The following is a 27,134-nucleotide window of genomic DNA, read 5'->3' on the forward strand; positions in this document are numbered from 1 at the left end:
CATTGGACGGAAACTGAATGTGACAAAAGAATTGAATTGATTTCTAAATAATTTTTAATTGTTTATTTAATTATTATTGAATCAACAATTAAACCGATTGACTTGATAATCAATGATGTAGCTAGTTTGATGATCAATCCATATTTTAAAACATCTATGAGGTACTCAAATTAGAAGTTTCCCTCTATTTCGCGAGATTTTTTAGAGAACATTTAATTATAAAATCATAAATGACATGTAATGTAATGTAAAATTAAATTAAATTAAATTATTTAAATAAAGAGATTTAATCTAAAATTACAACAACATAAAAATGGTTACAAACACTCTTAAAGCATAGATATAATATAATAGTAGAAGATTTATCCGTATCTTTTTATAATAATGTGTTTAAACTATTAATTTTATCTAATTTTATAAAAAATAATACCGACCAATAAAAACATGACAGGTGGCATGTTTTTTTGTCGAATACTATAATTTTTTATAAGATAAGATAAAATAAATAGATTAAATACCATTGACAAAAAAAGGGACCAATTTGAATTAAGGTATAGATATTTAGTCCCGAATTTAAACAAATCACTCATCACAACAGCGATACGTATAAAACATATCCATCACTTTAGAGCAATCGGGGCAAACCATAATACCCGGAACCCGACCCAGAACTGGCAAATGAACCTTGATACAGCCATGAACATCCCTCGATATCACCTCTTTGTAATGCTTCACACCTTCTAAGAACCGTAGTCCAGTAGTGTCTTGTCTCCAATTCAGGTAATTCGACATGATGGTTAAACCCGTTTCGCCGTCGGTTGTTACCATCGGGTCGGGTCCCATCGAGAAAACGGCCCACGATTCGCCTTTTCCGCCATGGCCAACCACTTTCAAAGCTTCATGGATCACTACATCAGTTTTATAAGCGGTGGTTGTTTTGCCGCGTCGGATTTTGGCGTGTAATATGCTTTCTAGTTTTGTCCAGAACCGCCACCGGAACTCCGATTCGATGACGTTGATGTCACGGCTGAGGTCGGTTTTTGATAAGCCTAATTTGGCTTTGTTTTTTCCGACGTAAACTAGTTTTAAGGTAACGCCGGCGGCGTAGGCGGCGTATTTGACTTTCTCGGTGAATTCTTGAATCCATGAAATGTCACCTCCGCCGAATAAGCAAACGAATGTTGTTCGATTCTCTATCTGATAAAATCATGGACCAAATTAAATGATAAAAGAAAAAATAGTAGTTAATGAAATTGTAAACTTTGAACCCAATTCGAAATTTCATTCCATAAATCAATTTAATTTAATTTAATTATGAAAATTCACAATCCCTTAAACTCAAATTTAAAATAATTCAAATAAATAATCTAAAATGACTTAAATTTGATTGTCATATTTGAATAACAATTTGAAATATTTGACTTGAAAATCCTGATCAGTAAACTTAAATGATTTAAACCTAAAATGATTTGAACCTAAAATAAGCTAAACTCGAAATAACCCAAAGCGAACACCGACTGGTACATTATTCTTATATTGGACCTTAAACTTTTTTTTATCTAAGTTAATCCCTAAACTTGACAATTGTTTCTGCATTGTGGCCTAAACTTTAGGATTTTCAAATAATATCAGAGATTAACAAAAAAAAAATTTCAAGCCCTAATATAGAAACAATTGCTAAGTTCAGATATTAATTGGGATAAAAAAAGTTCAGACCCTAATGTAAAAATAGCTATCAAATTCAAACCCCAAAAAGTGATTTAACCATTTTACCTCGTTAATTTAATTTAGTTTGAATTCAAATTAAACGATAAAAAATATTTAATTAATTAATTTTAAATTTAATTTTAAAATTTATAAACATTAATATAAAATATTTAAAAATATATATATGAAGAGAGTTTATGAATGTATGCAACGTACCCATGAACGTAATTCGGGGACAATGAAGTCATCAAGTACCAACTCAAGCTTCCAACCATGTCGTTCATCGATAGAGTTCCATAGAATCTCCTCGGTTTTATCACTAAATGGGAAAGCCGTGTTCCCCCAAGTCCACAGCATGGGGAGAGCATTTTGGCACACCACTTCCCCGGCCGAAGTCATCGACACTGCGATCGCCTGCCTTATGAAATGCCACTCTTTCTTCACAAACTCGACGACGTCGGCCTCGACCCTTGTTGGCTCCACTGCCACACTCCATTTCATCAACTGTTTAAGCTCCCAAAATAGTTTCACATCGTACGACATCGACAAGTCGATGATCGGGAGCCAAACGATCTCATACATTTGGTCGTTTCTTTGGTACAACCAATTGAGAGCCTTGATCTCATCGATAGAGATGTCGAGATCCGATATGAGGAACAAAAGATGCTTGTTTCTTAGATTTTCAAAGCCCTGTTTGTTTATTCATGTCGAAAAAGGAATCATTAATTGTTGAAAGGGTTAATATTTGATGCAATGTATATTTGTAATTTAGTCTCTTTACTCTGTTCAATTTTAGGATATATTACTTCTATTTTAATTCATTATAATTTGATCCTCTACTTTTATAATGTTATTAATAGATCTAAATTGATAACATGGTTAATTGCTACCGTAAACTGATGCTTTGATTTTTTTTTACTATTATATGTTCATAATTAAGGTCACATGGAAATCTAATCAATCATATTCAATAATATATTTACATCGCAATGAACGTTCAAAATTGTTTTAATTTTTTAAATTACACCATCATTTTAACGGCAGCAACCAACAGGTTTATCCATTTGGACCTACTTATAAAGAGGATGAAATTATACCTAATTAAAGCAAAAGGACTAAATCACAAATTATAGCATAGTAAAGGGACTAAAACCAAAATTGATCCAGCAATATTGGATGAAAAATGTAATTAAACCAAATTACCTGAGTCCTCACGTATTGCATGATTTTGTCGATGAATTCTGAGATGCTGATTTTAGTAATACGTATGGTTATATCTTCATATGTGTATTTTTCTGCATGCCATTTCCATTATATGAATATTCACAATATTTTTTAAATAAAAATTTAAAAAAACAAAAGGAAATAATTACTTCGAATTTGGATATTTAAATTTATTATCTGAAAAAATAAAATAAATTATGACATTCAAAGTTATTATATGTAAAAGTAAAACAGATTTGGAAAAAAAATCCAAAGGTTAATATACTTCATTTCGAATTTGTCGTAAATGATAATTATAATATTTGAATCGGTAATAGTCAAATCCATAAAAAACAATATATATTCACTACAAATGAATTAAATTATATAAAATTATATAAAAATTGAAGCCGTGACAATAAATTTGAAATAAAAGTTTATTTTATTATATAATTTTTTAATAAACATATTTATTTGTGGTATATAAAAGGCTTACCAGCATCCCTTAGGCAAAGGGTTAACTTCTCTTGAAGGATGTTATTTATATGGCTAACTTCATTTGCCAAGACATTTAATTCTTGGATTGTGGATTCAAAATGGTCCCTGAAAATAATTTTAAAAAATATTTCATAAATTATATTTCATGCATAATAATATATAATTTATGCACTATTATGTCAGCTGAAATGAAGATAAATAAATTTATTTTTAAAAATTTTAAATAACGTCATCTTTTTCTATTTTTCCAAAAGACAAAATAGTAAGGGTTTATTTATGATTTGGTCCATAAATTATACCTTTTTTCTATTTTAGTAAATAATTTTTTTTTGTCTCGTTTTGATATTTGAACTATTATTTTCAACCCTTTTTACCCCCAAAATCATCGGTGACTGATAAGAATATATCAGGAGTCAGAAAATTTTTTTGGGGGGTTAATTGGGAAGAAAATGATAGTTCATGTATCAAAGTGTAGAGGAAAAAAGTACAAAATGAAAAACAGATATAGTTCAGATGTCAAAAGGTAAATTAAGCCAAATCGTAATCAGCATACAGTGGCAGAACTAAATTAGAGCCAGAAGGGACCTTCCCCCTTCCCTGTTGGTAAAATTTTAATTAAACCCTTTAAAATATTTAAAAATTTTAAATAGCCCCAAAACTCAATGACTTGTTCCGCCACTACGAACATAATAATTCTCAAATATTAAAAACAAAAAAGCTTACTTCTTTTTGCTTAAAATGCTTGTGATTTGCAAAACAATCCGAAGGATCTTGTATGCAGCTGTGGGGAAACAAGCAATGGCATCTTTGATGGAGTGGACCTCTTTGGGAATGCGAGAAATGGAAGGGGCCAGAAAGGCCAAGTTGGTGTTGGCGACATCGATCATGGCCTTGAAAAGCCCGATGTGTTCGAGCACGGTGAAATCCGTGGTGGTATAACGGTGGCCTTTGAGGGTTTCAACGTACATGGCAATAGGGTCGGTGTTACGATGCTTGACAAGCATTGACGACTCACCAACACTGCATGCGAAAGCGGCCATCGCCAACACCACTTTGGCGTTCCATGAATAGTCTTTCAGCCTTCGGAGCATTTGCATTGTTGTTTCGTCCACACTGCTTGCCACACAGCATGACATCTGCATTTAAAATAGTAAGTATTTTCCGTAAAAGTTAAAAATTTTGAGATTAGGTTGTCATTAAAATCGTTAGTATTTTGTTAAAATTCGAGATTCTTTGATTAAAAATTAAGTCCTATTTTTTTATTTAAAAATCTTGGTTATTAAAATCATAAATATTTTTTATCAACATTTGTCAACTTAAATTTTGATTAGGTTGTCAACATATGGTTGACACAAAAAAACAATATTAAGTTTTGACAAAATTTTACAAAAACTATCAATGATGATAATGATTGGACTAAGCTTTTTAAATTGAAAAAGTAATATGGGCCAAATCTCAAATTCTATACAACTACAGGGACTAACAGTTAGGAGTGTTCAATCGGTTAACCGACCTAAACTACCATTAATCAAATTAATCGACCCTTTTAAACCCTTAACCGTTAACCGAACTGAACTTTTTTGGTTAATTCGGTCGGTTAACTAAAATAACCGAAATTTATATTTTTTTTGTTTTTTGGTTAAAACAAATATAAAATACATAAAAAATTAATTGAATTAACCGAATTTAATATATGTAAAATGTATATAAAAAATATAAATTTTCGGTTAATTAACCGATTTCGAATCAAATGAACCGTTAACCGAACTTCCAAAAAATTATTAACCGACCCCAACCGAATTAATTTGATTAACCGACCAATTAACATAATTTAATTAATTAACCGAATTAATTCAATTTTACCCGAATTTTACGCACCATATTAACAGTACATTTTAACCTTAATTAAACTTTTTTCTTTTTTGAGGTAACCTTAATTCAACTTTTTAGTAAGTGGTAGTATTCAACGTATACATTTATACACCGTAAGGTGAAATAAATATAAATTTTTATTATTAATATTTAGATTTAATATGTTGTTAGTGTATAAACTTACATACACCTGCAATTCATGGATGCTAATGGATAATAAACAAATAAATTATTTGTATTTATTTTTAAGTTTTATTTAATAAAGTGTTTGTTGGAAATAAAGAATATTTCAAAAGAATTTATTTTACTTCACTCAGTTAAATCATTTTTTTTTATAAATTATAGTCAAGCTTTTGTGGTGGACTATCCAATTTTTCGATTCATACTGCACAAATATTTATGTTTAGATAAAAAATATTATTTATTATTTTTATAAAGAAAAAAAAGTAAAAGGTGGCTTAGATTTTTCTAATAAAAGTAAAGTTAAATAAAATTTTATTATATATTTAGTGGGCCAAAAGTTTCTCTTTATTAAATCTAATTATTAATATTATTATTCAAATACTCAAGCATAAGATAATGCATAACTATTCTCAATTCATTTTCTATGTGAATTACACCCTTTAAATTTAAATTTAAAATATTTCAATCTAAATAAAAATAATTGATTATTTATGAAAATAGAAAAAAGAAGGAACAATTTACCTCACAAGAGAGATTTCGAATATTTTCCAAAGCTTGACGCATACCGTCCACAGTTTCCAATTTATTGATCATATCGGTTAATGGTGCATATTGTTCAACACCCTAAATCGAATATCATAAATATATATCATTTATCTCGTAATAACTTTTAGTGCTGGTAAATTATATATATTGTCAAAGATTAGATCTTAAGTAAGACCCTTAGTACATTTAGTATATATTTGAAGGGGATTTTATTTTCCAATTCCACGAGAGTTGAGTGCTTGATAATTTGAAAATGCGATAGATTCAAAGAGTAAAAATGTCTCGTTGGCTAACTGAGAATGCCAACTATGCATAGCAATGCGCATGGTTCGCCTTCTCAAGCACTCAACAAGATACTCTCGCTATGTCAACTTATTATTTCGAACTTTTGGGATAGTCAGAAGACGAAATCTCCACCATTAGGGGTGAATTTAAGAGGGAAGGGAGGCAAGGCCCAAATGAAAAATTACTAGTTTAGTCCATTTACAAATAATGAAATTATAAAATAATATATATGATAAAATTTTACCTTGACTCTCAAAAAAAAATCTTTTCAATCCCTTAAAAATGATGAAACTATAAATTAACAAATGATAAAATTATACTTTAACCTCTTAAAACTTCATAATTAAATTTCAACCCAAAAATTCTAAATTCACCCCTACCCACGGTACGTGAATAATACCGGTCATGTATATTATATATATATAGAGAGAGAGAGAGTACCTTTGAGGAAGAAACGGTAGCGTTTTGGAAAATGCAGGAAATGAGGTTAACAAGATGTTGAAGATCAACATGGTGGGTTTGATAAGAAGAGTGAGTGCTCACAATTTGCTCTAACAGTCCCTGTGGTACCCATAAAATCTGAGTACCACCAATGCCGTAGCTAAGGCTGGATGCTGCTGTTGCTGCCATTTTTAAGCTCTGGTCAAAACTCAAACTTCAGACTGAAAGTGAAAGGGAAAGAGTGAATGTGAGTGTGAGTCTTAGATTGCAGATTTGTTCATATATATATATATATATATAACAAACTCTTAAGGATTGATTATTTTCCAATTAAAGCATATTATTGGGTTCATACCCAACAAAAAAAAACATATCGGGTTAATTTCACGGAACGTTCTCAAAGAGTTTGTTTTTGAACTTGAAAATGTTTTTAATGGAGTCATCAAATTATCATTATCATATCCGATGATGGAATGGGACATTAAGTTTTGGGATCTACTTAAATATTTTTTTTAAAATCGAGGTTTAATTAGAATTTTTCAAAAATTTAGGGGGTCTAATTAATTTTTTTAAAATGAGAAAATTAATGAGGATTTTCAAAAAATTTCGAGAGTTTAATTAAGATATTTGAAACTTTTGTAGGGCTTAATTAAAATTTCTAAATTTTTGAAGGACCTAAATAAAAATTTCAAAAATATTAAAAGGCTTAATCACAATTTTCTGAATTTTTTGGCTCCTCTTACCTTCTGCCTTGATCGTATCAATCAAGTCTTTTGGTTAGCTTAAGCATTAGTTTGGGGTTTTAAATGCCGATTCAAATATGGCACATAGTATATATAAAACACACGGAACAATTTATAAGCACTTGTGTATTTATTCCGAGAACAACTTGAGTATTAAAAAATAAAATAACCCTCCTAAATTTCAATAAACTTATATATTTTTTAAATAAATCAGTCAAATTATCCAATAAGTATACATGTATTTGTAATTTAATTTGTGAGTATTAAAAATACTTCATGTCTGATTCAAACTAGCACATTTAACATTTAAATTCACAACTAAGCTAATAAAAGGACCTAATTGAAATAACAACAATACTTTAAGAACTTAACAAGAACATCATAAAGCTTTATGATAATTTAAAGTCGAAGTGCTATTTTGGGGACGTTTAGTGCAATTAATCTTATATATATGTGAATCACATGACTAAAGCAAATTAAAGCATTTGTTTGAGTTAATTGGAAGCTAGGCTGAAGACTGAAGAACAGCTAGCATTTTTCATCTGTTCAAACTTCCTACTTTTTATTTTTAATTACTTGTTGTTGAGCATCACCCTTAATTATTTTCTATTTTATTCCTTTTTTTATTTAAATATTTTAATAATGGTTAAATTAATTGAATATGTCAAAAAAAAATTAATTGGTCAAATAAACCATTTTATTTAAATTTCAAGAAATAGTTTTTAGAGAGGATTTATGAAGAAAACTCGTTCAGTTTGATGCGTTTTTCCTGACATATCAATAGGAAAGCTTATCCAACTGAGTACGCTTTTACATTACTGTGAAGAAAATGCGTCTAGTTAGACGTGCTTTCACACACTTTCTCTAAAAATGACTTATTTACTTAAATTTTAAAAAAATTGACATATTTAACCAATAAACTTTTTTTTTGATGTATAAGACTAATTTAGATTTTAATAAGAATGAAATCATTTGAAATTAAAAAAAAAAAAAGTTCACTAATTTTCATTCCGATTGATGATAGTGACTGTCAATGCATCAAATTTGTATATATTTGCCAAATTTCATTTTTTATTCTTGTATTATTCATATAAATAAAAAAATTATAATTATAATTATATATATTACATTAGAGGGGATGAGAATCCATTATATAAAATTATCATTTTATCTTTGTATATATATTAACTATTAAAAGGGTAAAATTGTAATAATATATTATAAAAAATTCATATATTTTATGCTCAAATATTTTTTTGAAGAATTATGTTTAAATATTTACGTGACTTTAAAAATATTAAAAATATTAAAAATAAATAGAAAAAATTAAATTGAAGCAGAGCGGGTGGAGTGGAGATGTATTTTCTTGTGGTTATTTTGTGACATTTTTTTTAGGTATTCTCTGGAGAGTTTATTGCTAGTATTGTGAGACAATTAGGTGAGTAATTTGTGACAATTGGGGTTGGTATTGGGGTTACAATTATTTCTTTGTGTAAAGGTTTGGCCTTAAGCCAATAGATAATCTGAACTATTGCTGAATAAAATCATTTATTGAACAAGGCTTTGCACTTGTATTTGAGTTAAGTTAACAAAGATCGATTGTGTCAGCTATTTTCTGTTCTTATTTTTTTACGTTGCCTATTTTTCTTCTAACTTCCATTATAATAGAATGTTAACGAAAGTTGATTTATCATATCTAAAGACTAATTATTTTTTATAAAACAATAATTCAATATATAAAAGATATAATTATTTGATATACTTTTGAGGTTAAAAATTATCATGCATCATTAAAGAATAAAAATTAAATAAATTTGTTAAATAAAAAATAATATTTTAATAATCAAATTAACTATTAAATCGATCAAATTTTTTATTTAATCGATTCAACAATAATTAAAAATTTCATAAAAATTTAAAGAAAAAATATTCAACAGATTCAACCCTTAACTTTAAAATGTTTAATAAAAACTATTTAATTCCTATATTCAAATCAATACACCGATTGATTTTCATTTTAACCGACTATGTATCCCGTCCGTCTCAAATGAGAGCACGGGCTTCATGCAAAGAAAAAAAAAAAGCAGCAGTTCGACAGCATCGATAAAATAAATAATTGCTTTTGCAGACAATTATGGTGGTCGTCGTGGGCTTTTCTTTCTCAAGCGACACTACTTTTTCTTTTTCATTGTTGCAAATTCCTTTTGCCACTCCTTCATACCTTTAATTCTTTTTATCGAATTATACATCTATTATTATTAATTTGTATATATTATTTTATATTATTATTTAAACATTTTATCGAGTAAATGTTACTTTTAATCGGATTACTAAATTAATTGTGAAAATATAAAATAATTCTTCTTTTAAATTATAATTAATAATATTATTATAACAATTTTATCTTTTTATATTTTAATATCATTTTAAATAAAAAATTATAAATTATAAATACAGTAATTGAAAATGCGTTAATAATATTAAATTATTTTCTTTCACTAGTGTCACAAAATCTAGTTCATATATTCGAATTATTTTATCGTATTATAAATGAATTTTTTGCGTGAGTTATTTTTTGTTACTTGATTATGCGACTATAATCCTATTATAATTGCATTAAAATAAACTTTTATTTCAAATACCAATAATCATTTTCTTTATGTCAATTTTAGTTTTCAAGTTAAATTTTTTTTACCGTGCGAAGTGTTGATTAGTTAATTATTAAAGTTGTGTTGAAAAAGTCACGTAATAATTGGATATGAGTGAAATTACTTGTAATTACACAAAAGTGACATGTTTAGGCAACTATTGTAATTGATGGATTCCATCAAATTAGAGTAATTACGCAAATAATTACACCCAAATCTAATTTTGAAAAATATTTTTATATAAGTTATAAAAATTATATGCTTATATTATAAGCATAGACACGTCTAATTCTTAGGGGGAGAATGAGAATTGAAGTAATTACGCAGGTAATTACATCTAGATTCAATTTTTAAAAAATATTTTTATACAAGTTATAAAAATTATATTATAAACATCAACACATATGAGTGTTTGAGATAATTATGACAAAAAAATTTCTTATAAAATATAATTCGCATATTATAAAAGTGCTATAATATATTTATTTATAAAAATAACTTTCTAAAATTATAGCAAAAAAATATATTATTTATAAGAAGTTTTATGAAAGGTATGGACAATTTATAATTTTTTTATAAAGGTTATGTATTATAAATTGTGTTATTTTTTACTTAACTTACATATTATAAAAATGGATATAACCTAACAGTAAGTCTTTCTCCAAATTAAGTTTATATAATTTTTTATAATTAAAGCTACAAACTATTTGAATTATGATCCTAAATATTATAAGATCGATCTAATTATGCAATAGGAAATGTTTTCTTGCACCATATCCTCGAATATGGTACTATTTGAGAGAAAAGTGCCAAACACAAGCACTATAGATAGCTTAAGAATTTTTTAATTTGAGACATTGGAGGCTTTAAAAGGTGGTTGAAAAGACATTTGTTCTTCTAAAAAATTATTTTCCATATTAACATCACCTTAATATAGTATAAAAAAAAACTTGGGTCGTATTAGTGTATTGCATATTTCATAACTTCAATCATAGGTAAAATTAAAATGATCCATACTTCGAAGAGTAAGTGGAAGTAGATCTCCATAATCTTAATGATGCAAATTCAAATTCAAATGATAATGAACTCAGTTAATAACCAATAGATGCTGATAAAGAGCATAGGTTAAATACTAAAGAGTGAACAACCCAACAAATATAACATAATACTTATAATGGTTTGATTGTAATTTTTGTTACTTGTTTAGAAATTATTTTTATCATACTAATAATTTTTTAGAGTAACTATTTTTTTAAAATGAAGTATGTAACTATGTAATTACAATTTGTACTACCAAATATGACAGGAAATTACAATGTAATTACGCTTTGTCAACCAAACACATTTAGGGAATTACAATATTTTGTAATTATAAGTGTTATTATTACCAAAGTAATTACACTTTCATTCAATTACTTTGTATTATCCAAACATACCCTAAATTAAATTATTTAATTCAGTACTTGTAAAAACTGATTCTAATAAAATAATTAAAAAAAAGAATAAATCTCAAAATTATATATGAACTTTGTTCAATGTGCAATGTTATATGTGAACTTAGATTTTGTACAATTTTATACATGATATTTTGATTTTAATCAATTTTTATAAACAATTAACATCATTGTCGCCATAGCATAATTTTACGTTTACATTTTTTATGCACAAATAATTATATTGATGAATTCATTTCTTTAAATGTGTACAATTGAAACAAAATCAAAATTTTTTGTATACATTTGAACCTAAATCAAGTTTACTATATAAAATTACACAAAATCAAACTTTATATATCAAATTACAAATTAAATCAAAATTCATATATATTTTTTATATTTACTCAAATAAAAATTCCTTTGTTTTGGAACAGCAAACTTGTTGATGAAAAAAGGAAACTCTTGATTTAAATGCTTTATAAGGCTAAAGGGTAGATACCATGACAATTCCAAATCATATGATTAAGTGAGACCTTTAAAGTTTTCAAGTTGGCTTTTACTTTTTCTAACACTTGAAATGAAACCTTTTTCTCATTACCAAGTAAAAAAATATGAAAAATTGAAATCTAGATTCATTTGACAAATGTATTAATAAAAATACTTAAACTACATTACCTTCTATTTAAATAAATCTTTAAATTATTTTTGTAGTTAAACGATTTTTACTTATAAATCCCTTTGATTTTGATATTGAAATAAAAATATTTTGAATTTCTAGACCCAATCTAATGTCTTATTGATGTAATAGAAATTATATACACTTTAACATCAACATAAAATTTAAAAGAGCAATTAAAATTTTCAAAATACTTCCAAAAAGTATTTAAGCATGTGTACTTTCAAAAAAATTATGAAATATTATTTATTTTCAAAAGTCACAAAAGCATGTCAAAATATAAAATTACTTAACCGTTTCTCCCTTCATTACGAATTGTAATGAGAAAGAGATTTAAGAAAACATCATTAAAAAAAATCATAATTGGTACATTAAGACTGAAGTTAACTCACAAACAAGATTAAAAGACTTTCACATGTTACATTTCTTTCTCAATTCTTTTTTTTTTTTAAATTTTAAACATATCTTAAATGGTGGATGTCATTGGCTAATCCTGTTTGTAAAGCCTAAAAACATCAACGATAATAATCGAGATAATTTCTATTGAAAAGAAAAAAGCAAGATGAACCAAATACATGATAATAATGAGTGAAGGAGACAAGATTGTAGCATGAAAGATCAGATTTTCTAAACCAAAATATTGATGACAAAAGAATCATGAAATCAAACATAGTAGGGAGAAAAAAAGAACCTGTTGTCAATGGCTAGCTGTTCTTATTGAGACCACAAGCTCGATATGAAGCTTTACTTGGTTCCTCAACTTTGGTTTTTACCAATTTGGTCTTTTATCCAATAAGCACCCTGATTATCCATAATCTAAAATCAAAATGGCAAAATGCTTGATCTAATGTTAGATTAAAGAATGCATGATCCAAATTGTTATCCAGAAAACGGGAAGTATTTCATAACATGTTACATGGTCAGAAAACATGAGGGTAAGTGTCAGATATCGATATTTATTCAACATGGTATATGCTCAATTTTTTTCATGTATTTGAATGATGATATAACTAAGTAATTTAATCCTTATACAGAAATGTTGGTGCAAACAAGTAAAATTGATAAACTGCGTTCACAGACAACAGTTTAAATGCGGACCTGAACTTCTAAGACAATATAAACTTGTAAATAGAACTGATGCAGTAAGATAAATTTCGCCTATTAAAGGACATGTTTTGTCAGATTTCAAAAGTCTGTGTTAGCATTTAGATGGTTTGTCGAACATGGCATTGAATAAGAGTAGTCCAAGGAAAATGAAAAGTTAACAGTATCATAACACACAAGGAGCTCAAACACTCTATATCCTATAATATCTGTTTGTAAGTAGAAAACAGAACTACCAAGGTTGCAATGAAACACAACAAACCATTACAACCTAAAAACATGAACTTTCCAAAGAGATCCAGCAGACAGTATTAGATAGAATTAGGTTGTCATGAATGTAAAGTTGCAAAGACACATCAAACATTGGCACCAAGTAGAAGCTTACATTTGAAACTAGTGAATATTTCCAATAATTTCAGAACTTCTTTCTCCCTAAACAGACTATATATATTATACATATATATACACACACACAAATAACACACAGAAACACACAAGTTTGCACGTTAGAAATTATACCTGAGATGATTTTGTCAAGTGTATTTGATAGAAATCTGGAATATTTTATTCAGAAGCCTTCCCGCAAAAACAAGAGTGATTCTTGGTAAAGATACATTAATCCCATAGAACATGAGATTCTGTTGGAATGACTTGCAGACTCATCTTCAGTGACTCGAGTATAATGAGGTAAGATCTTCGGGAGTTTCGAAAGAGTTCAAAGAATTCATCTGACAATATACATAATAATGTTCCACTTCTTTTTGCAGAAAAATGAAGTGTGTACTCATTTATATTTCAGGTTGACAATTTCTCTCACATATGATAAAAAAGGAAAAAATGAGAATTACTCCAGATATATGAATATAGCAATTATTACCTCAAGTAACAAATCTGAGATTCGGAAATGTCTGCAGATGTGAGAACCGAGAAGAAAAAGGAGACAGTAGGAAGAAGTATGACAGTACGATATGAATGAGGAAGCTATGCTGTATGGACAAAGCAGAGTGGCTGAACGTTACTCGATCAGGAATTTGAAAGCCAGGCTTAGACTGGAAGTCTTAAATAGAGCAGCTAGATGAAGATTCATGAAAAAAACAAGGGAGGGGCTTAAAAACTGCAAAAGCAATGCCTCGTATACCATACTGTGAAAGAAATATAACACAAAAAAAAAAGAAAGTAAAAAGGAGTTTCGGGACAGATGAACTGTTCACAAGGTTTTACCAAATGTGGAATCATTTTCAGATTTATACAAGAAATTCAGATGACACAACTGTCAACTAAATTGTGTATTTTCAAAAGAACATAACTGTGAACATCTCCAACAATGGGAAATGAATTTATAGATTACTCTGCCTCATCAACTAAAAGATTGTCAAACTGTAATCAGCTCCTATCATGTTGCAGTGTTTATCCCTCTGTATCAATATTGTCATCACTAGAAGACAATTGCCTATTCTCTGAAAGCGAAATTAGCCTGAGCTTTGTAGAGCCTGATTCAACAAGCCCCTCCGACGACAGGTTTAACCCAGAAGTTCCTGAAGAAGACCCCAAGAGATGGTGTACAGGGGCACCAGATGGAGATGATATGGAGTAATTGTACGTGAAAATTCCCATAGGATGGTTAAACTTGCAACTTGGACCAAACTTGCAAATTCCATATCGAGAATAGAAATCGCATAAAGGTTCTCCCTGTTAAAATTCAAAAGTAGCAATATCAATAATGTAAAAAAAATCAGGTTAGAAACAATGAAACTAGCGTCTAATGACATCATGTGCACCGTAAAATCAATGGGAATATTGCAAGGAAGACAATGAAAAGAACAAAAGCTAACCTCAAACCACCTCAATGAATATGAGAGATGGAGAATCAGATACGCAAAACATTCAAATCTTGGGAACTAATTCTTAATTCCAGCACCTTTCACAGTCAAAACTTAATTGCTGTCTAATAGCCTTAAGACTTTTTGATCCACAAATAATCCCTAAATCCTGATTCGCTAAACCTCGAAAAAGATGCAGGGTGATCATCCTTTGTCCTACGTCAATACACAACTACTTATTTTGTATGCCAACCGCGTCTAATCTAATTTAATATTTTAGTATGGGAACTACAGAAGGACCAATTGCCCAGCAACAGTATCAAAGTAAATATCCATTTTCTAACAAGCAAGATTTATTAGATAGGCTCTAAATAAAACCCAACAGTTAGGAAACCAAACTTATCAAGAAAAGGAAAAGGCCAATGTAAGGAGGTAATAGGAAGGGAATGATATATTTTTACATAGCATAAGGCTAAGCTTTTCATAAGCAGCCTAATAACTTAAACGGATCGATATTCAGAAACAAACTGAGATGGAGTTACCACCAGTTGCAAAACTCACCGGACGTAAAGGAAGGCCTATTGGACTCAACAAACAATCAGGGGCAGGAGGAACTCTCTCTCGTGGGTGATGAAACCTACAAACTGCTCCAAATTTACAATCTCCGGTCTTCATGTAAAATTGGCATTCGGGCTGGCCAGGTCTCTCAGGAAATACATTCTCCCTCGGCAATGCATAAAAACCTATAGGGACAGAGCCAGAACGAAATTGAGAAAAGGATGCTTGAGATCCTCCAGTCACCGATTCATTCTGGTTTGAGGTTCCATAGATTTGATTATTTCCATTTGTCTGCTGCAGGTTCTCTGAAGAAGAGACTGATGCCTGGAGAAATGAAAAGTATAAGAATGGTAGCACTTCTTTTCCTAATGGATAATTAATGGTGGCACTTCTCATTGATCACAACTTCATGCTGCATAAATGCTTACTAGTCCAAGGGAAAATAAATTACAGAACCCAAATTCTGTACAACTTCTATCCATAAACAAAAAACAATAGAGAAAGTATGCTCTCAGGCATTTTGATACAGTTACAAAGTTAGAGATGCCATCAGGCCATGTCAATCAAACGACTAGGGGGAAACAATCAGCTCTAGAAACAGGCATAAAATTTCAGTTACCATAAAATATTTGTTCTTCAATTGAAATACATGCGTGGACAGGTTCTGGTTTATAGCATACATTGGATAATGTAATCACAAGGTGATAGACTCAAGGCCTTTGTAGAAACAAGCAGCCAAGCAAATAAGTTAAAAATTAAGCTACAAATTTTCTGATTCAATTTCATTTCTTTCTAAATAGTTATGTAATTCAACAATCACAGATACAGTTTTAAAAGAAATTTCAGCATCATTACAGTCTGCTCCAAATGTATTCTATTCAGGCCCAGGAGAAGCTAAAAAGGTCATCAACAATAGAAGAAATTTCAAAGAAGGCTGGTAATGCTCAGCTTGACTCAAGAAACAAATATTATTATTTTCCAAACACCAAGTATTAGCATATTGACAACTATAATTCTCATAATTTGCCTCATGTATCACCATTAATGTTGGCCAACCATGTGTAAACACTAAACAACCATGCACACTAGTAATAAGGTAGAGGAAAAACTTACGCTGTAAGCATTCCACCCTGGAACTGATACCATCCCTTGGGGTAAAATCAGAGGTGCATAACTTGAAGGACCTTGCCAGCGGGGGCTAGGAATGAAAGATGCTCTTGACCAATTTGTAATCCCTCCTGGATATGACTGCTGACCAGGAGTGGTTGGAGAAGCGACAGTCGGATAAATAGGAGAGCCACGCAATGAAATCATCATATTAGTTGGCTGAGGATGATGGAATTTACAAGTGCTCCCAAACTTGCATTGTCCGGTTCTTAGATAATATGCACACTCAGTCTCATTCTGTATGACGGAAAAAAGAAAACAAGTTACATTAAACATATCAAGCACCAATAACCTTGAAAAACTCCACAGGTTAGAAACCAACCATTGAATAAATACATCTTGACCAAATGAGGTCCAAAGTTATACAACAACTCAATATCAATCTTGACAACAGCAATGGTCCAATTCAGCAGTGTTTTTGTTCATGCAACCCATATTTAAACTTAAGGACAGATTCATAACTCAACTAAAAAGAGGAAATGTTCAAAGCAAGCCATAAATTTTATTTCATAATCCTTGTCTGTGTGTGCATTCTACGTATTGGATCTAAATGATAAACCAATTAACATTAGTTGATAGGACTGTACAATTGGACAAGCTTTACAGGATGGTATCATTTTCCACCTTTTGCTAAAACTAATCCAAGTAAAAAAATTGTAACTTTTTTTTTAGAAAGACAAGTAGCATACAAAAATAATGTTGAAGAGACCTGAGATTTAAAAAGAAAAATATATATCATTATAAAATTGTATTGCAAGGAGTAAAAGTTAAAAACTGAAATCCAGACCGGGCGAAAAGGATAGCCCAAAATATTTAAGGAAACTCTCCCAGCTATCCCTGCTTGTTCTCTAGGATGATGAAACTTGCATGTAGCTCCAAATTTGCAAGTTCCTGTTTTCAGGTAGTACTGCACAGCAGTTATAAGAGCAAAATGTCAGTTTTCAGATCCAAGCATGCATGAAAATGAGACATAGAATCTCATATGTTATATGAGGCAATGAAAAAAGAGTAGCTTCTGTCAAGATCAGTTCTGTCAAGGGTACAAGGCGCACTCTAGGCTCTAGAGCCCTTATATTGCCCATGGAGCAAAGTGAAAGAAAAAGCACTTGCCTGACTTAAGTGAAATGCAATATGTATATATGCGTGCTTTTGTATTATGTCTGTGTGTATAATAATAATAATAATAATAATAATAATAATAATAAGCTCTAAATAGTGGTCAAGTTTAACTATAAAACATACAATTTCATTTTTCTTTTGTTGGCCAATATACAAATTTCTGTATGGTATGATGTCTGTTGTTTGAATACTCAAATATTGAGAAGTAGAAAGTTTCATATTAGCTTCTTTCTCACTAGTATAGATATAAATAATTAAAAATAAAATAAATTAAGAGAACTTCAATTAGGCTGGGTTTATATATATATAGCCTTATAAAATAGCATGCCTAGATGGACCAGGCAATCACCAGATCAAAGTGTCTCACCCAAAAGGGTCTAAGGCACTTTTGTTATCTGGCACGCCTAGATGTACCCCTTGACAACACCAGTCCAGACTGAAATTGAGCTTCCAATGCAATAACATCAGAAATCAGTGCATCTTGCATTTCTAGAAGAGAAAGAGTGAAATTAATATACAAGAACTGGAAATTTTCAAGAAAACATTTAATAAAACTGTTCTATATTTTATTAACTAAACAACTGAATTTAAATAGAGAAAACAATCATAACCTAATTGGGAAAATAATTCCCTTATTCTAATAAACTACTAAACGATAAAATAAAATATTCTTAGAATATCTCAAATGATTTATTCTAAGATTTATCTACCTAAATAACTTTAAAATATATCCCAAAATATATGGGTTTTACATATTTCAACACCCTCCCTCAAGTTAGTGCATATATATCAATCATGCCCAACTTGCTTACAAGAAAATCAAAGCTTGTCTTAGAGAGCCCTTTGGGGAGTATGTTAGCAATCTGTTGTTTTGAAGGAACAAACGACATGCACACTTGGCCTTCTTCAATCTTCTCCTTGATAAAGTGTCTATCAATCTCAACATGTTTAACTCTGTCATGTTGGATTTGATTGTGAGCAATACTAATGGCAACTTTGCTATCACAGTACAACTTCATTGGTGAAGTTATTGGTTTCCTCAGCTCTTCCATAATTCTTTTTAACCACATCATTTCACAAATTCCTTAAGCCATTGATCTAAACTCAGCCTCTGCACTACTTCTTACTACAACATTTTGTTTTTTGCTTCACCAAGTCAAAAGGTTTCCCCAAACAAATGTATAATATCCTGATGTAGATATTCTATCTGTTATTGAGCCTACCCAGTCTGCATCTGTATAAGCTTCAATTACTCTTTGTTCGGATTTTTTGAAGAATAAGCCCTTTCCAAGTGAACTCTTCAAATATCTTAGAATCCGAAACACTGCTTCTTCATGTTCCTCCATTGGGGAGTGCATAAATTGCCTCAATAAGCTCAGTGCAAAAGCTATGTCTGGCCTTATATGTGATAAGTAAATTAACTTATTGACTAATCTTTAGTACTGCCCTTTATCAACTAATCAACCTTTTTTATTTTCGAATTTTACATTTGGATCAATTGATGTGTCAACTGGGCGGCAACCACTCATCCCAACCTTTTTTAAAAGATCAATCACATATTTTTCCTGAGAGACTACAAGACCCTTCTTTGATCGAGCAACTTCCATTCCAAGAAAGTATTTCAAAGGACCCAAGTCTTTGATCTCAAACTCCAATGCTAGATGCTCCTTGAGATGCTTTATTTCATCCACATCATCTCCTGTAAGAATGATATCATCGACAAACTATAATAACTACTATTCTACCTTTTTGTGAGTGTCAATAGAACATTGTGTGATCAGCTTGCCCTTGTGAGTAACCTTATTTTTTAACAACTTGAGTGAACCGTTCAAACCAAGCTCGAGGAGACTTTTTTAGACCATACAAAAATTTCCTGAGCTTACAGACTCGAGTTCCAAATTTTACTTCAAAACCTAGAGGAGGATCCATGTAAACTTCTTCTTTAAGTTTCCCATTTAGGAAAGTATTCTTCACATCTAGCTGCTATAGGGACCAATTAAGATTAACAGCAATTGATAAAAGAACTCTAACAGAATTTAATTTGGCTATTAGAGAAAATGTTTCAAGATAATCTATCCCGTATGTTTGAGTGTACCCTTTAGCCACCACTCGGGTTTTGTATCTATCTAAAGATCCATCCGGTTTGAATTTGGTTGTGAACACCCATTTACAGCCCACAGTTTTCTTCCCTACAGGTAATTCCACTGTTCCCCGTGTACCTGTTTTTTCAAGAACGCGCATCTCCTCTAAAATAGCCTCCTTCCACTCAGGAACTTGTAAAGCATCTTTCACATTTTTAGGTATTTTCACAGTATCAAGACACGAAACAAAGGTTGAGAATGTCGAAGACTAGGCTTTATAGGACACAAAGTTAGACATAGGATATTTGACAACATTTCTAACATCTTTTCTTTTAGCAATTGGAATATCTAAACCAGAAAATTCATTGGTTGAATTATGAGCTTTACTTAGACTTTTGACAAGATCTTGCGGGTCGGATTCTTGATGATGAATTTGGTGGATTTCACTTTCTTGATTTCGATTTCTTCTTGAGTAAACGATTAACTCTTTTGTTTGTTCTTTATTCTTATGATCAGACTCTACACCTTCATACTCCTTTTCATTAACATCATTAATTTCTGTGTTAATCATAAATTTACCTTCACCATTATTAGAATCCCTATATTGTATATTCCTAGTGTTTTCTTGATCAATTATAGAATTTTCCTTACTATAATTCCCTCCCTGAAGATTAGAATCAAAGTAATATTGCGTTTTAACAAATGTGACATCCATGGTAACAATAATCTTCCTAAAAATTGAATAATAACATTTGTAACCCTTTTTATTAGAAGCATAGCCAATAAAGACACATTTTTTTGCTCTAGGATCTAGTTTACCTTGGTTGTGAAGATGAACAAAAACACTACACCCAAAAACTCGGATAGATAAATCTGTGATCAATTTAGAGTTAGAAAATTTATCTTTAAAGAGGCTGAAAGGAATTCTATAGTTTAGAGTTTTACTAGGAATTCTATTAATAAGATATGTAGTTTTTAACAAGACTTCACCCCAATGATAATGTGGTACCTGACTAGTGAACATCAAGGCTCTAGTTACTTCCGAAAGATGTCGGTTTTTTCTTTCTACAACCCCATTTTGTTGTGGTGTATTTGTACAAGAGCTTTGGTGGACTATACCATGTTTAGTTAAGAAAACACCTAATTGGTCACTAAAAAATTCCCCACCATTGTAACTCCGAAGTACTTCTATTCTCACACCAAATTGTGTTTTTACCATAGCATAAAAAGATTGAAACACATTTTTAACTTCAGACTTATCTTTTAATAAAAAGACTCAATAAATGTGAGTATGATCATCAATAAATGTGACAAACCAACGTTTTCCTGAAAAAGTTAAGACTCTTGAAGGTCCCCAAACAAGACTGAATTAACGAAAAAGGTTTGGAAGCTTTATATTTTTGAGGTGGAAAAAATGACTGATGATGTTTAGCCAATTCACAAAATTCACAGTGATATGAAGGACTTATTTCTAAATAGATCAGGTAACAAATATCTTAAATAGTAAAAATTAGGATCTCCAAGCCTATAATGCCAAATCATAACCTTATCAAAACTAGAAACAGAATTTAAACATAAAGTAGTTGTTGGTTGACTTAGATGGTCATCGTCAAGAAAGTAAATTCCACCAGATTCTTTAGCATTGCCAATCATTCTACCCAAGACTATGTCTTGAAATTTACACATAGAGGAGTCAAATATAACATGACAATTTGAGGACTGGGATAATTTACTGACCGATATGAGATTACAAGCTAGATTTGGCACATGTAAAACATCATGTAAAACCAAGGAAGGTGAAATTTTAACAATGCCTTTCCCAGCTATTGCCGAGAACGACCCACCTGCTACTTTGATTTTTTTGTTTCCTGCACAAGGTGTGTAAGTTGAAAAAAGAAAATGACTACTAGTCATGTGATTACTAGCTTCAAAATCAATGATCCACGTGTTTGTTTTACAAGGCTGGGTACTGAAAAAAATAGAAAAATCAGTATCTGATTGGGCAAAGGAGGAAGAAGGATTATTGGATGAGTTAGGAAGATAAGAATTCATCCAAAATTGTGGTGATTGAAAAAGTTTGTGTAGATGCTCTAGTTGTTCCTTAGTGAAGGAAGACCCTTCTAGAGAACTTTGGCCCTCATAATTTTCATTAGTTGTTTCAACGGTAAAACTTTCTTCCTCTGTTTGATTGCTGGATCTCTTATCTCCAATGAAGGCTGTTTTAACCATGATGCTACTAGAGATAACCTAGCTCAGATGCCATGAAAGTTTTCAAAAGAGCATTTAATAAAACTGTTCTATATTTTATTAACTAAACAACTGAATTTAAATAGAGAAAACAGTCATAACCTAATTGGGAAAATAATTCCCCTATTCTAATAAACTACTAAAAGATAAAATAAAATATTCTTAGAATATCTCAAATGATTTATTCTAAGATTTATCTACCTAAATAACTTTAAAATATATCCCAAAATATATGGGTTTCACATATTTCAACAAGAACAAGAAGGAAAAATCTTAGGATGAGCCAATCATCTAAACCAGTTGAGGGTTCAGACTAAAGTTTGATTGCTATGCCAAACCACTAGAAAGAGAAATAAACCTTTTACTTTACCATACTTCTTGTTAATCATACATTGCACATTGTAAATCGCATGTTAAAGTAGCAACATTGTCAATACATGGGAAAATAGGGAATAAGTACATGCCTGACATTCAGGTTGTCCTACTCTTTCTGGAAACTCTCCTTTCATTCTAGCAGCGGCAATAGCCTGAAATTTGATATAATCTAAATAAATATTTTAAATGACAATTGATATCTAAAAAGTTATATGAGTAGTGGGACAAAGTAGAAATGAAATGACAGTAGCAGATGAAGTATACCCATGTTGGTAGCAGCAAGTGTTTACATGTGTGCATATGCGGAACGATCTTATCTCTTGAGGATCTAATACTCTATAAATTTTCCTACAATGAGTTCTGTTTTAGAGTGATTTAGTAGAAAAGACCCTTGTTTAAAAGTTTCCTGTGTCAAAAACTTCCAACTACCAGTGAATAAAATCATGTCAAATATAATAATCAAAGGTTTCTAAAATAAATAAACTTATGAAGCTCTTTGGCATTTACGAATAATAGAAAACATGAATAAACTTGAGAAGCTCTTTGGCATTTACTAAAAATAGACTTGGTAATCCTGAATTTGCAATGCAGTTACATAACGAGAATACAACACAACAAAATAATAATAATAACACAAGCACGACATGAATACATGAATACGCCAAATCTATATAGCACGAATTCTTAATGTATCAAAATTTATGTAAATAAATAACGCCTTAAACACAATTATGATAAGAAGAATGCACAAAAAAAAAAAAAGAAGAAGAGATACTCAAAGCATTAACTCTGGATTCATGAGAATTGTCCAAACAAACCATGGTTTATACCAGCTTTCTGTTAGGAGGATGACTAAAACGACATGTAGCTCCAAATCTACAAAGGCCGGTCCTAATATAATAAGAACAATCTGGTTCCCCAGGACGCTCAGGGTAGTAACCAGATTCCATTGTTTCACTGGATCTTAAGTTCATTTGCCACATAGCATCTGAAATAATTTTTAAAAAGTAGGTTCAGCAAACACATGAAAAAAAAGAATCAAAGAAATACTAAAGGGGTATTACAAATTTTCAATTTGTAAAAATATTCACTTAACATACAACAAGCAAGGTTGTGGCATGCAGCAGTAAGAAACTCACTCTGACCTTTGACTTATGCAAGCCCCATTGGCTAAATTATTCGAGGAAAGAGACACTATTCCATATTTTCTAAGGCATCAATAAAAAGGCCTTATGAAAATTTTTTATATTCTTTTCTTCCTTTCGTAGATTGAAGCTACTATTTAACTAATTTGAGAAAGTTTACAACAACAAAAATTTTCATTTTCTAAAACTCGGTGTTGAAGAAAGCATGAAGATTAACTATGCTCATTGCAAAAAGTTCTACGGAGAAATAAAAGTACCAATATTCTGTTAACTATAAAGATATGCTCTTAGAATATTGGTACACAAACCTGTAAATGGTCCCACCCTTGGTCCCTCTTTTTTTTTTTTTTAATTTTGCTTGCTCAAATTTGATTTCGGTCAAATCCAGACCAAACTCGAAAATTCATATTATTATTTTAAAAAATTAAATACTAGAAATTAATTACAAAAATTCTGTCCAAATCTAATTCGAATACGAATAGTCTCGTCTAGTGAACAATTTTGGTTCAATTAATACAGTGCTTAAAACTTAAAAAAGAACTGACAAATGGAATAGGTAAAAGAGTAACAGTTCAAAAGAGAGTTAAAGTAAAATCATTAAACTAATGAATCCATTTAGAAGAAGATACAACCAACAGAACACAACAATGGGTTTAACTAAAGAGAAACGGTATCAGAGAAAAGAGTTTCAATTCACCACTCTTTTGGAACCGAATACATGTGATTATGTCTGGAATAAGCTTGTTCAATGTGAACTCTCCTTTCGATTCACCACTATCTCGTTCTTTAGATATTCATCATTGATGTTCACCATAATTGACCACTATATAGAACCTATTACATCTGCAATCATGATAAATGCTATACGACCACATATACGTCTACAACCGCAATTTAAATCCTTATTATCCCCGTCAAAATTAAACATTTTTGTCATTTTTAAAACTTTTTAACCATAATTTTGCTTTCTATCATATGCTTGTTCAGACAAATAAGTAGCACTGAAAAAGCAGTAAAAGCAATAATCAAAATAATCCTAATAAAGAAAAAGAGTTTAAGAGCTTAAGCTGTTTTCTACGTAATAAAGCATAAATGAAAAAAATAAATCAATAAAGAAAAAACACTCATAAGACAAAAATCACCGCAGAATTTGCACTTTTATCACAATAATTTAAATGCAATTAAGAATTTTACACTGATTATTAAAATTTAAAATTTAGCGAATAACGGGATTTTAACAACGATCAAACTGGAAAATCACCATTGAAGTGAAAATAAATGGCAATTCAAATAACCAAGAGAATCGTATGAATCGCAATATTGCATTTATCTCAAAATAAAAGAGAAAAATAATATAATAACCATTATAAAAATAAATAAATAAAAACATACGATAATTAAAAAGAGAGGGAGACCTTGATTCAACAACGGTGAAAGCGAGGCACCTTCAGTCACAGCTACGGCCACTGCTGATGCTATTCGGGACATCGAAATTCCTGCATCGAATAATAATTTCCATTCAGCAGTCATCTTCCTCCATCACCACTATTGTCACGTTAGCACCACCTCCAAGCCGGAACTCTCATTCCTCCGTCACAAAACCACGCCGTCACTTTCGCCAAAAAAAAACCTCTGCCCCCTCTCTCCTCCTTCGTAACAGAAAAACCAGAGAAACCAAAAAACGGTTATTTTCAGAGAGATTTTTTTTTTTACTAAAAAAGAATTTGATTTTTTGATAAAGGCGAAATAGCGTTGTTTTCTCTTCTCCACAAAAAAAATAATACAACATAAAATAAAAATAAAAGCCAACCATCCAAACAAAACCCACTAACTTTTCTTTTTTATTTGTTCGCTAATATTATACGCAGACCGACGAATCGATGATCATATGGACTCCCATTTGTGTTCACTGGTTTAATTCTGATTTCAGTCCCTATACTCTTCACATGTTTGAAATGGTTAAAATATGTTGTTAGTCCCTGTACTTTGACAAATTTTGATATTTAATTTTGATATTTAGTTTTTTGTATTTAAAAAGTTAAAAACTAAGTCATCTTACTTTCTTTATTTAAAATTCTCAGTCCAATCGTAAAATAATTACCAACATATTAAATTGACAAATTTTGACAAAAACTACAAACGACAATAATGGTCGGACTAAAATTTTAAATTGAAAAAGTATGAGGACTGATTTTTGAACTTTTAAAGTACATAAACAAAATCTCAAAATCTATATAAATACAGGGACTAATAGTACATTTTTACTGTTTGAAATTTACTCTCTCCTCTTTTTATTTAATAATTTAAGTTTAATTAATAACAACGTCAAAAGTCTCTCATTACATATATGAAGGACCAAATATATAAATATAAATATTGAATTTGGGGTTGTAAAGTTTACAATTTTGATTTCAAAGTTGCAAGGTACTTCAGTACTATTTCACAGAAGAAGCATGATTTATTTTGCTTGTATAGCTTTCATGTGACTTTAAATTGTCATTTGAGTACATTTTTTATTTTAAAAAAACTATGTTATCTAATTGAACGAAATTATTTTAATGATATTATAAATTGGACTTTAATTATTAAAATAATATAATATAATAATTAAACTTCTAGAATTAAAAAAGAAAAAGACTAAATTTCAAATATGTAATAAGTATAGGGGCTGAAAGCAATATTAACCCTATATTCTCTTCTTTACACCTGAGCAGTACGTGGAATCGAGTCAGACTTTAAGTCCCTCAAATTTTGACTTCAATTTTATTATTTAAGCGTGGACTTGTTATCATTAGTTAAACTAATATTAAACACGTGAGAGTATCGCACATAAAAAAATAATTAACAATGGTAAAATTGCGCTTTAACTTCCCTATAATGATAAAATTTTGATTTAATTATTTAAATATTATAAATATTTTTATTATAATATAAAATCAAGGGCTTTCGTAGATTCAAAGTTATAGGTTAGGGCATAAGGACTTGTTTAAACAAGGGATAATAGTTTAGGGGCTTTTTTAGTATGTTAGCCTTATTTTTATTTTAGATAATGGCTTGTTTATTTTACATAGTATGTACGTCATGCTTGCTTATTTGTCTTTGCATGAGATCTCTTTCTATTGGCCGTTTAAAATTTTGTTGGACACGTGTCATAAAATAAGAGCGAGTGTGGATTTTGGAACCGGAGTTGAGTCAGGTGGCATAGGAAAGGTCAAATTTGGTTTTGATCCTTTTGTTATATTCGAATTTGAAATTTAGTCATTTTATTTAATTTGTATTT

The 27,134-nt window shown here is 30.2% G+C and overlaps 2 protein-coding genes across 5 annotated transcripts; both read right to left on the reverse strand.

The window, feature by feature from the left end:
• Nucleotides 1–243: 243 nt before the first annotated feature.
• Nucleotides 244–7,009, reverse strand: LOC107909085 (protein SIEVE ELEMENT OCCLUSION B). Of its 2 annotated transcripts, XM_016836477.2 has the most exons (7): nt 6,736–7,009; nt 5,986–6,087; nt 4,132–4,544; nt 3,407–3,513; nt 2,911–3,002; nt 1,924–2,397; nt 244–1,197 (listed from the first exon to the last, which is right to left on the reverse strand). In XM_016836477.2, exons 1-7 carry the CDS (start codon nt 6,922–6,924, stop codon nt 583–585), a joined length of 1,992 nt encoding a protein of 663 aa, XP_016691966.2. In that variant the 5' UTR covers nt 6,925–7,009; the 3' UTR covers nt 244–582. The 2 variants fall into 2 exon arrangements, with proteins under 2 accessions (XP_016691966.2, XP_040954864.1); XM_041098930.1 differs by lacking the exon at nt 5,986–6,087.
• A 7,440-nt stretch (nt 7,010–14,449) lies between these two features.
• Nucleotides 14,450–25,714, reverse strand: LOC107909087 (zinc finger CCCH domain-containing protein ZFN-like). 3 transcript variants are annotated; one of them, XM_041098931.1, is made up of 8 exons: nt 25,270–25,706; nt 23,540–23,697; nt 22,974–23,045; nt 22,799–22,861; nt 17,675–17,794; nt 16,834–17,124; nt 15,724–16,044; nt 14,450–15,031 (listed from the first exon to the last, which is right to left on the reverse strand). In XM_041098931.1, exons 1-8 carry the CDS (start codon nt 25,382–25,384, stop codon nt 14,750–14,752), a joined length of 1,422 nt encoding a protein of 473 aa, XP_040954865.1. In that variant the 5' UTR covers nt 25,385–25,706; the 3' UTR covers nt 14,450–14,749. The 3 variants fall into 3 exon arrangements, with proteins under 3 accessions (XP_040954865.1, XP_016691967.1, XP_016691969.1); XM_016836478.2 differs by lacking the exon at nt 22,974–23,045 and having other exon boundaries at nt 25,270–25,714; XM_016836480.2 differs by lacking the exons at nt 22,974–23,045; nt 25,270–25,706 and having other exon boundaries at nt 23,498–23,545.
• Nucleotides 25,715–27,134: the final 1,420 nt, after the last annotated feature.

This window comes from Gossypium hirsutum, chromosome D08, assembly GCF_007990345.1.
Source record: "Gossypium hirsutum isolate 1008001.06 chromosome D08, Gossypium_hirsutum_v2.1, whole genome shotgun sequence".
Classification (NCBI taxonomy): domain Eukaryota; kingdom Viridiplantae; phylum Streptophyta; class Magnoliopsida; order Malvales; family Malvaceae; genus Gossypium; species Gossypium hirsutum.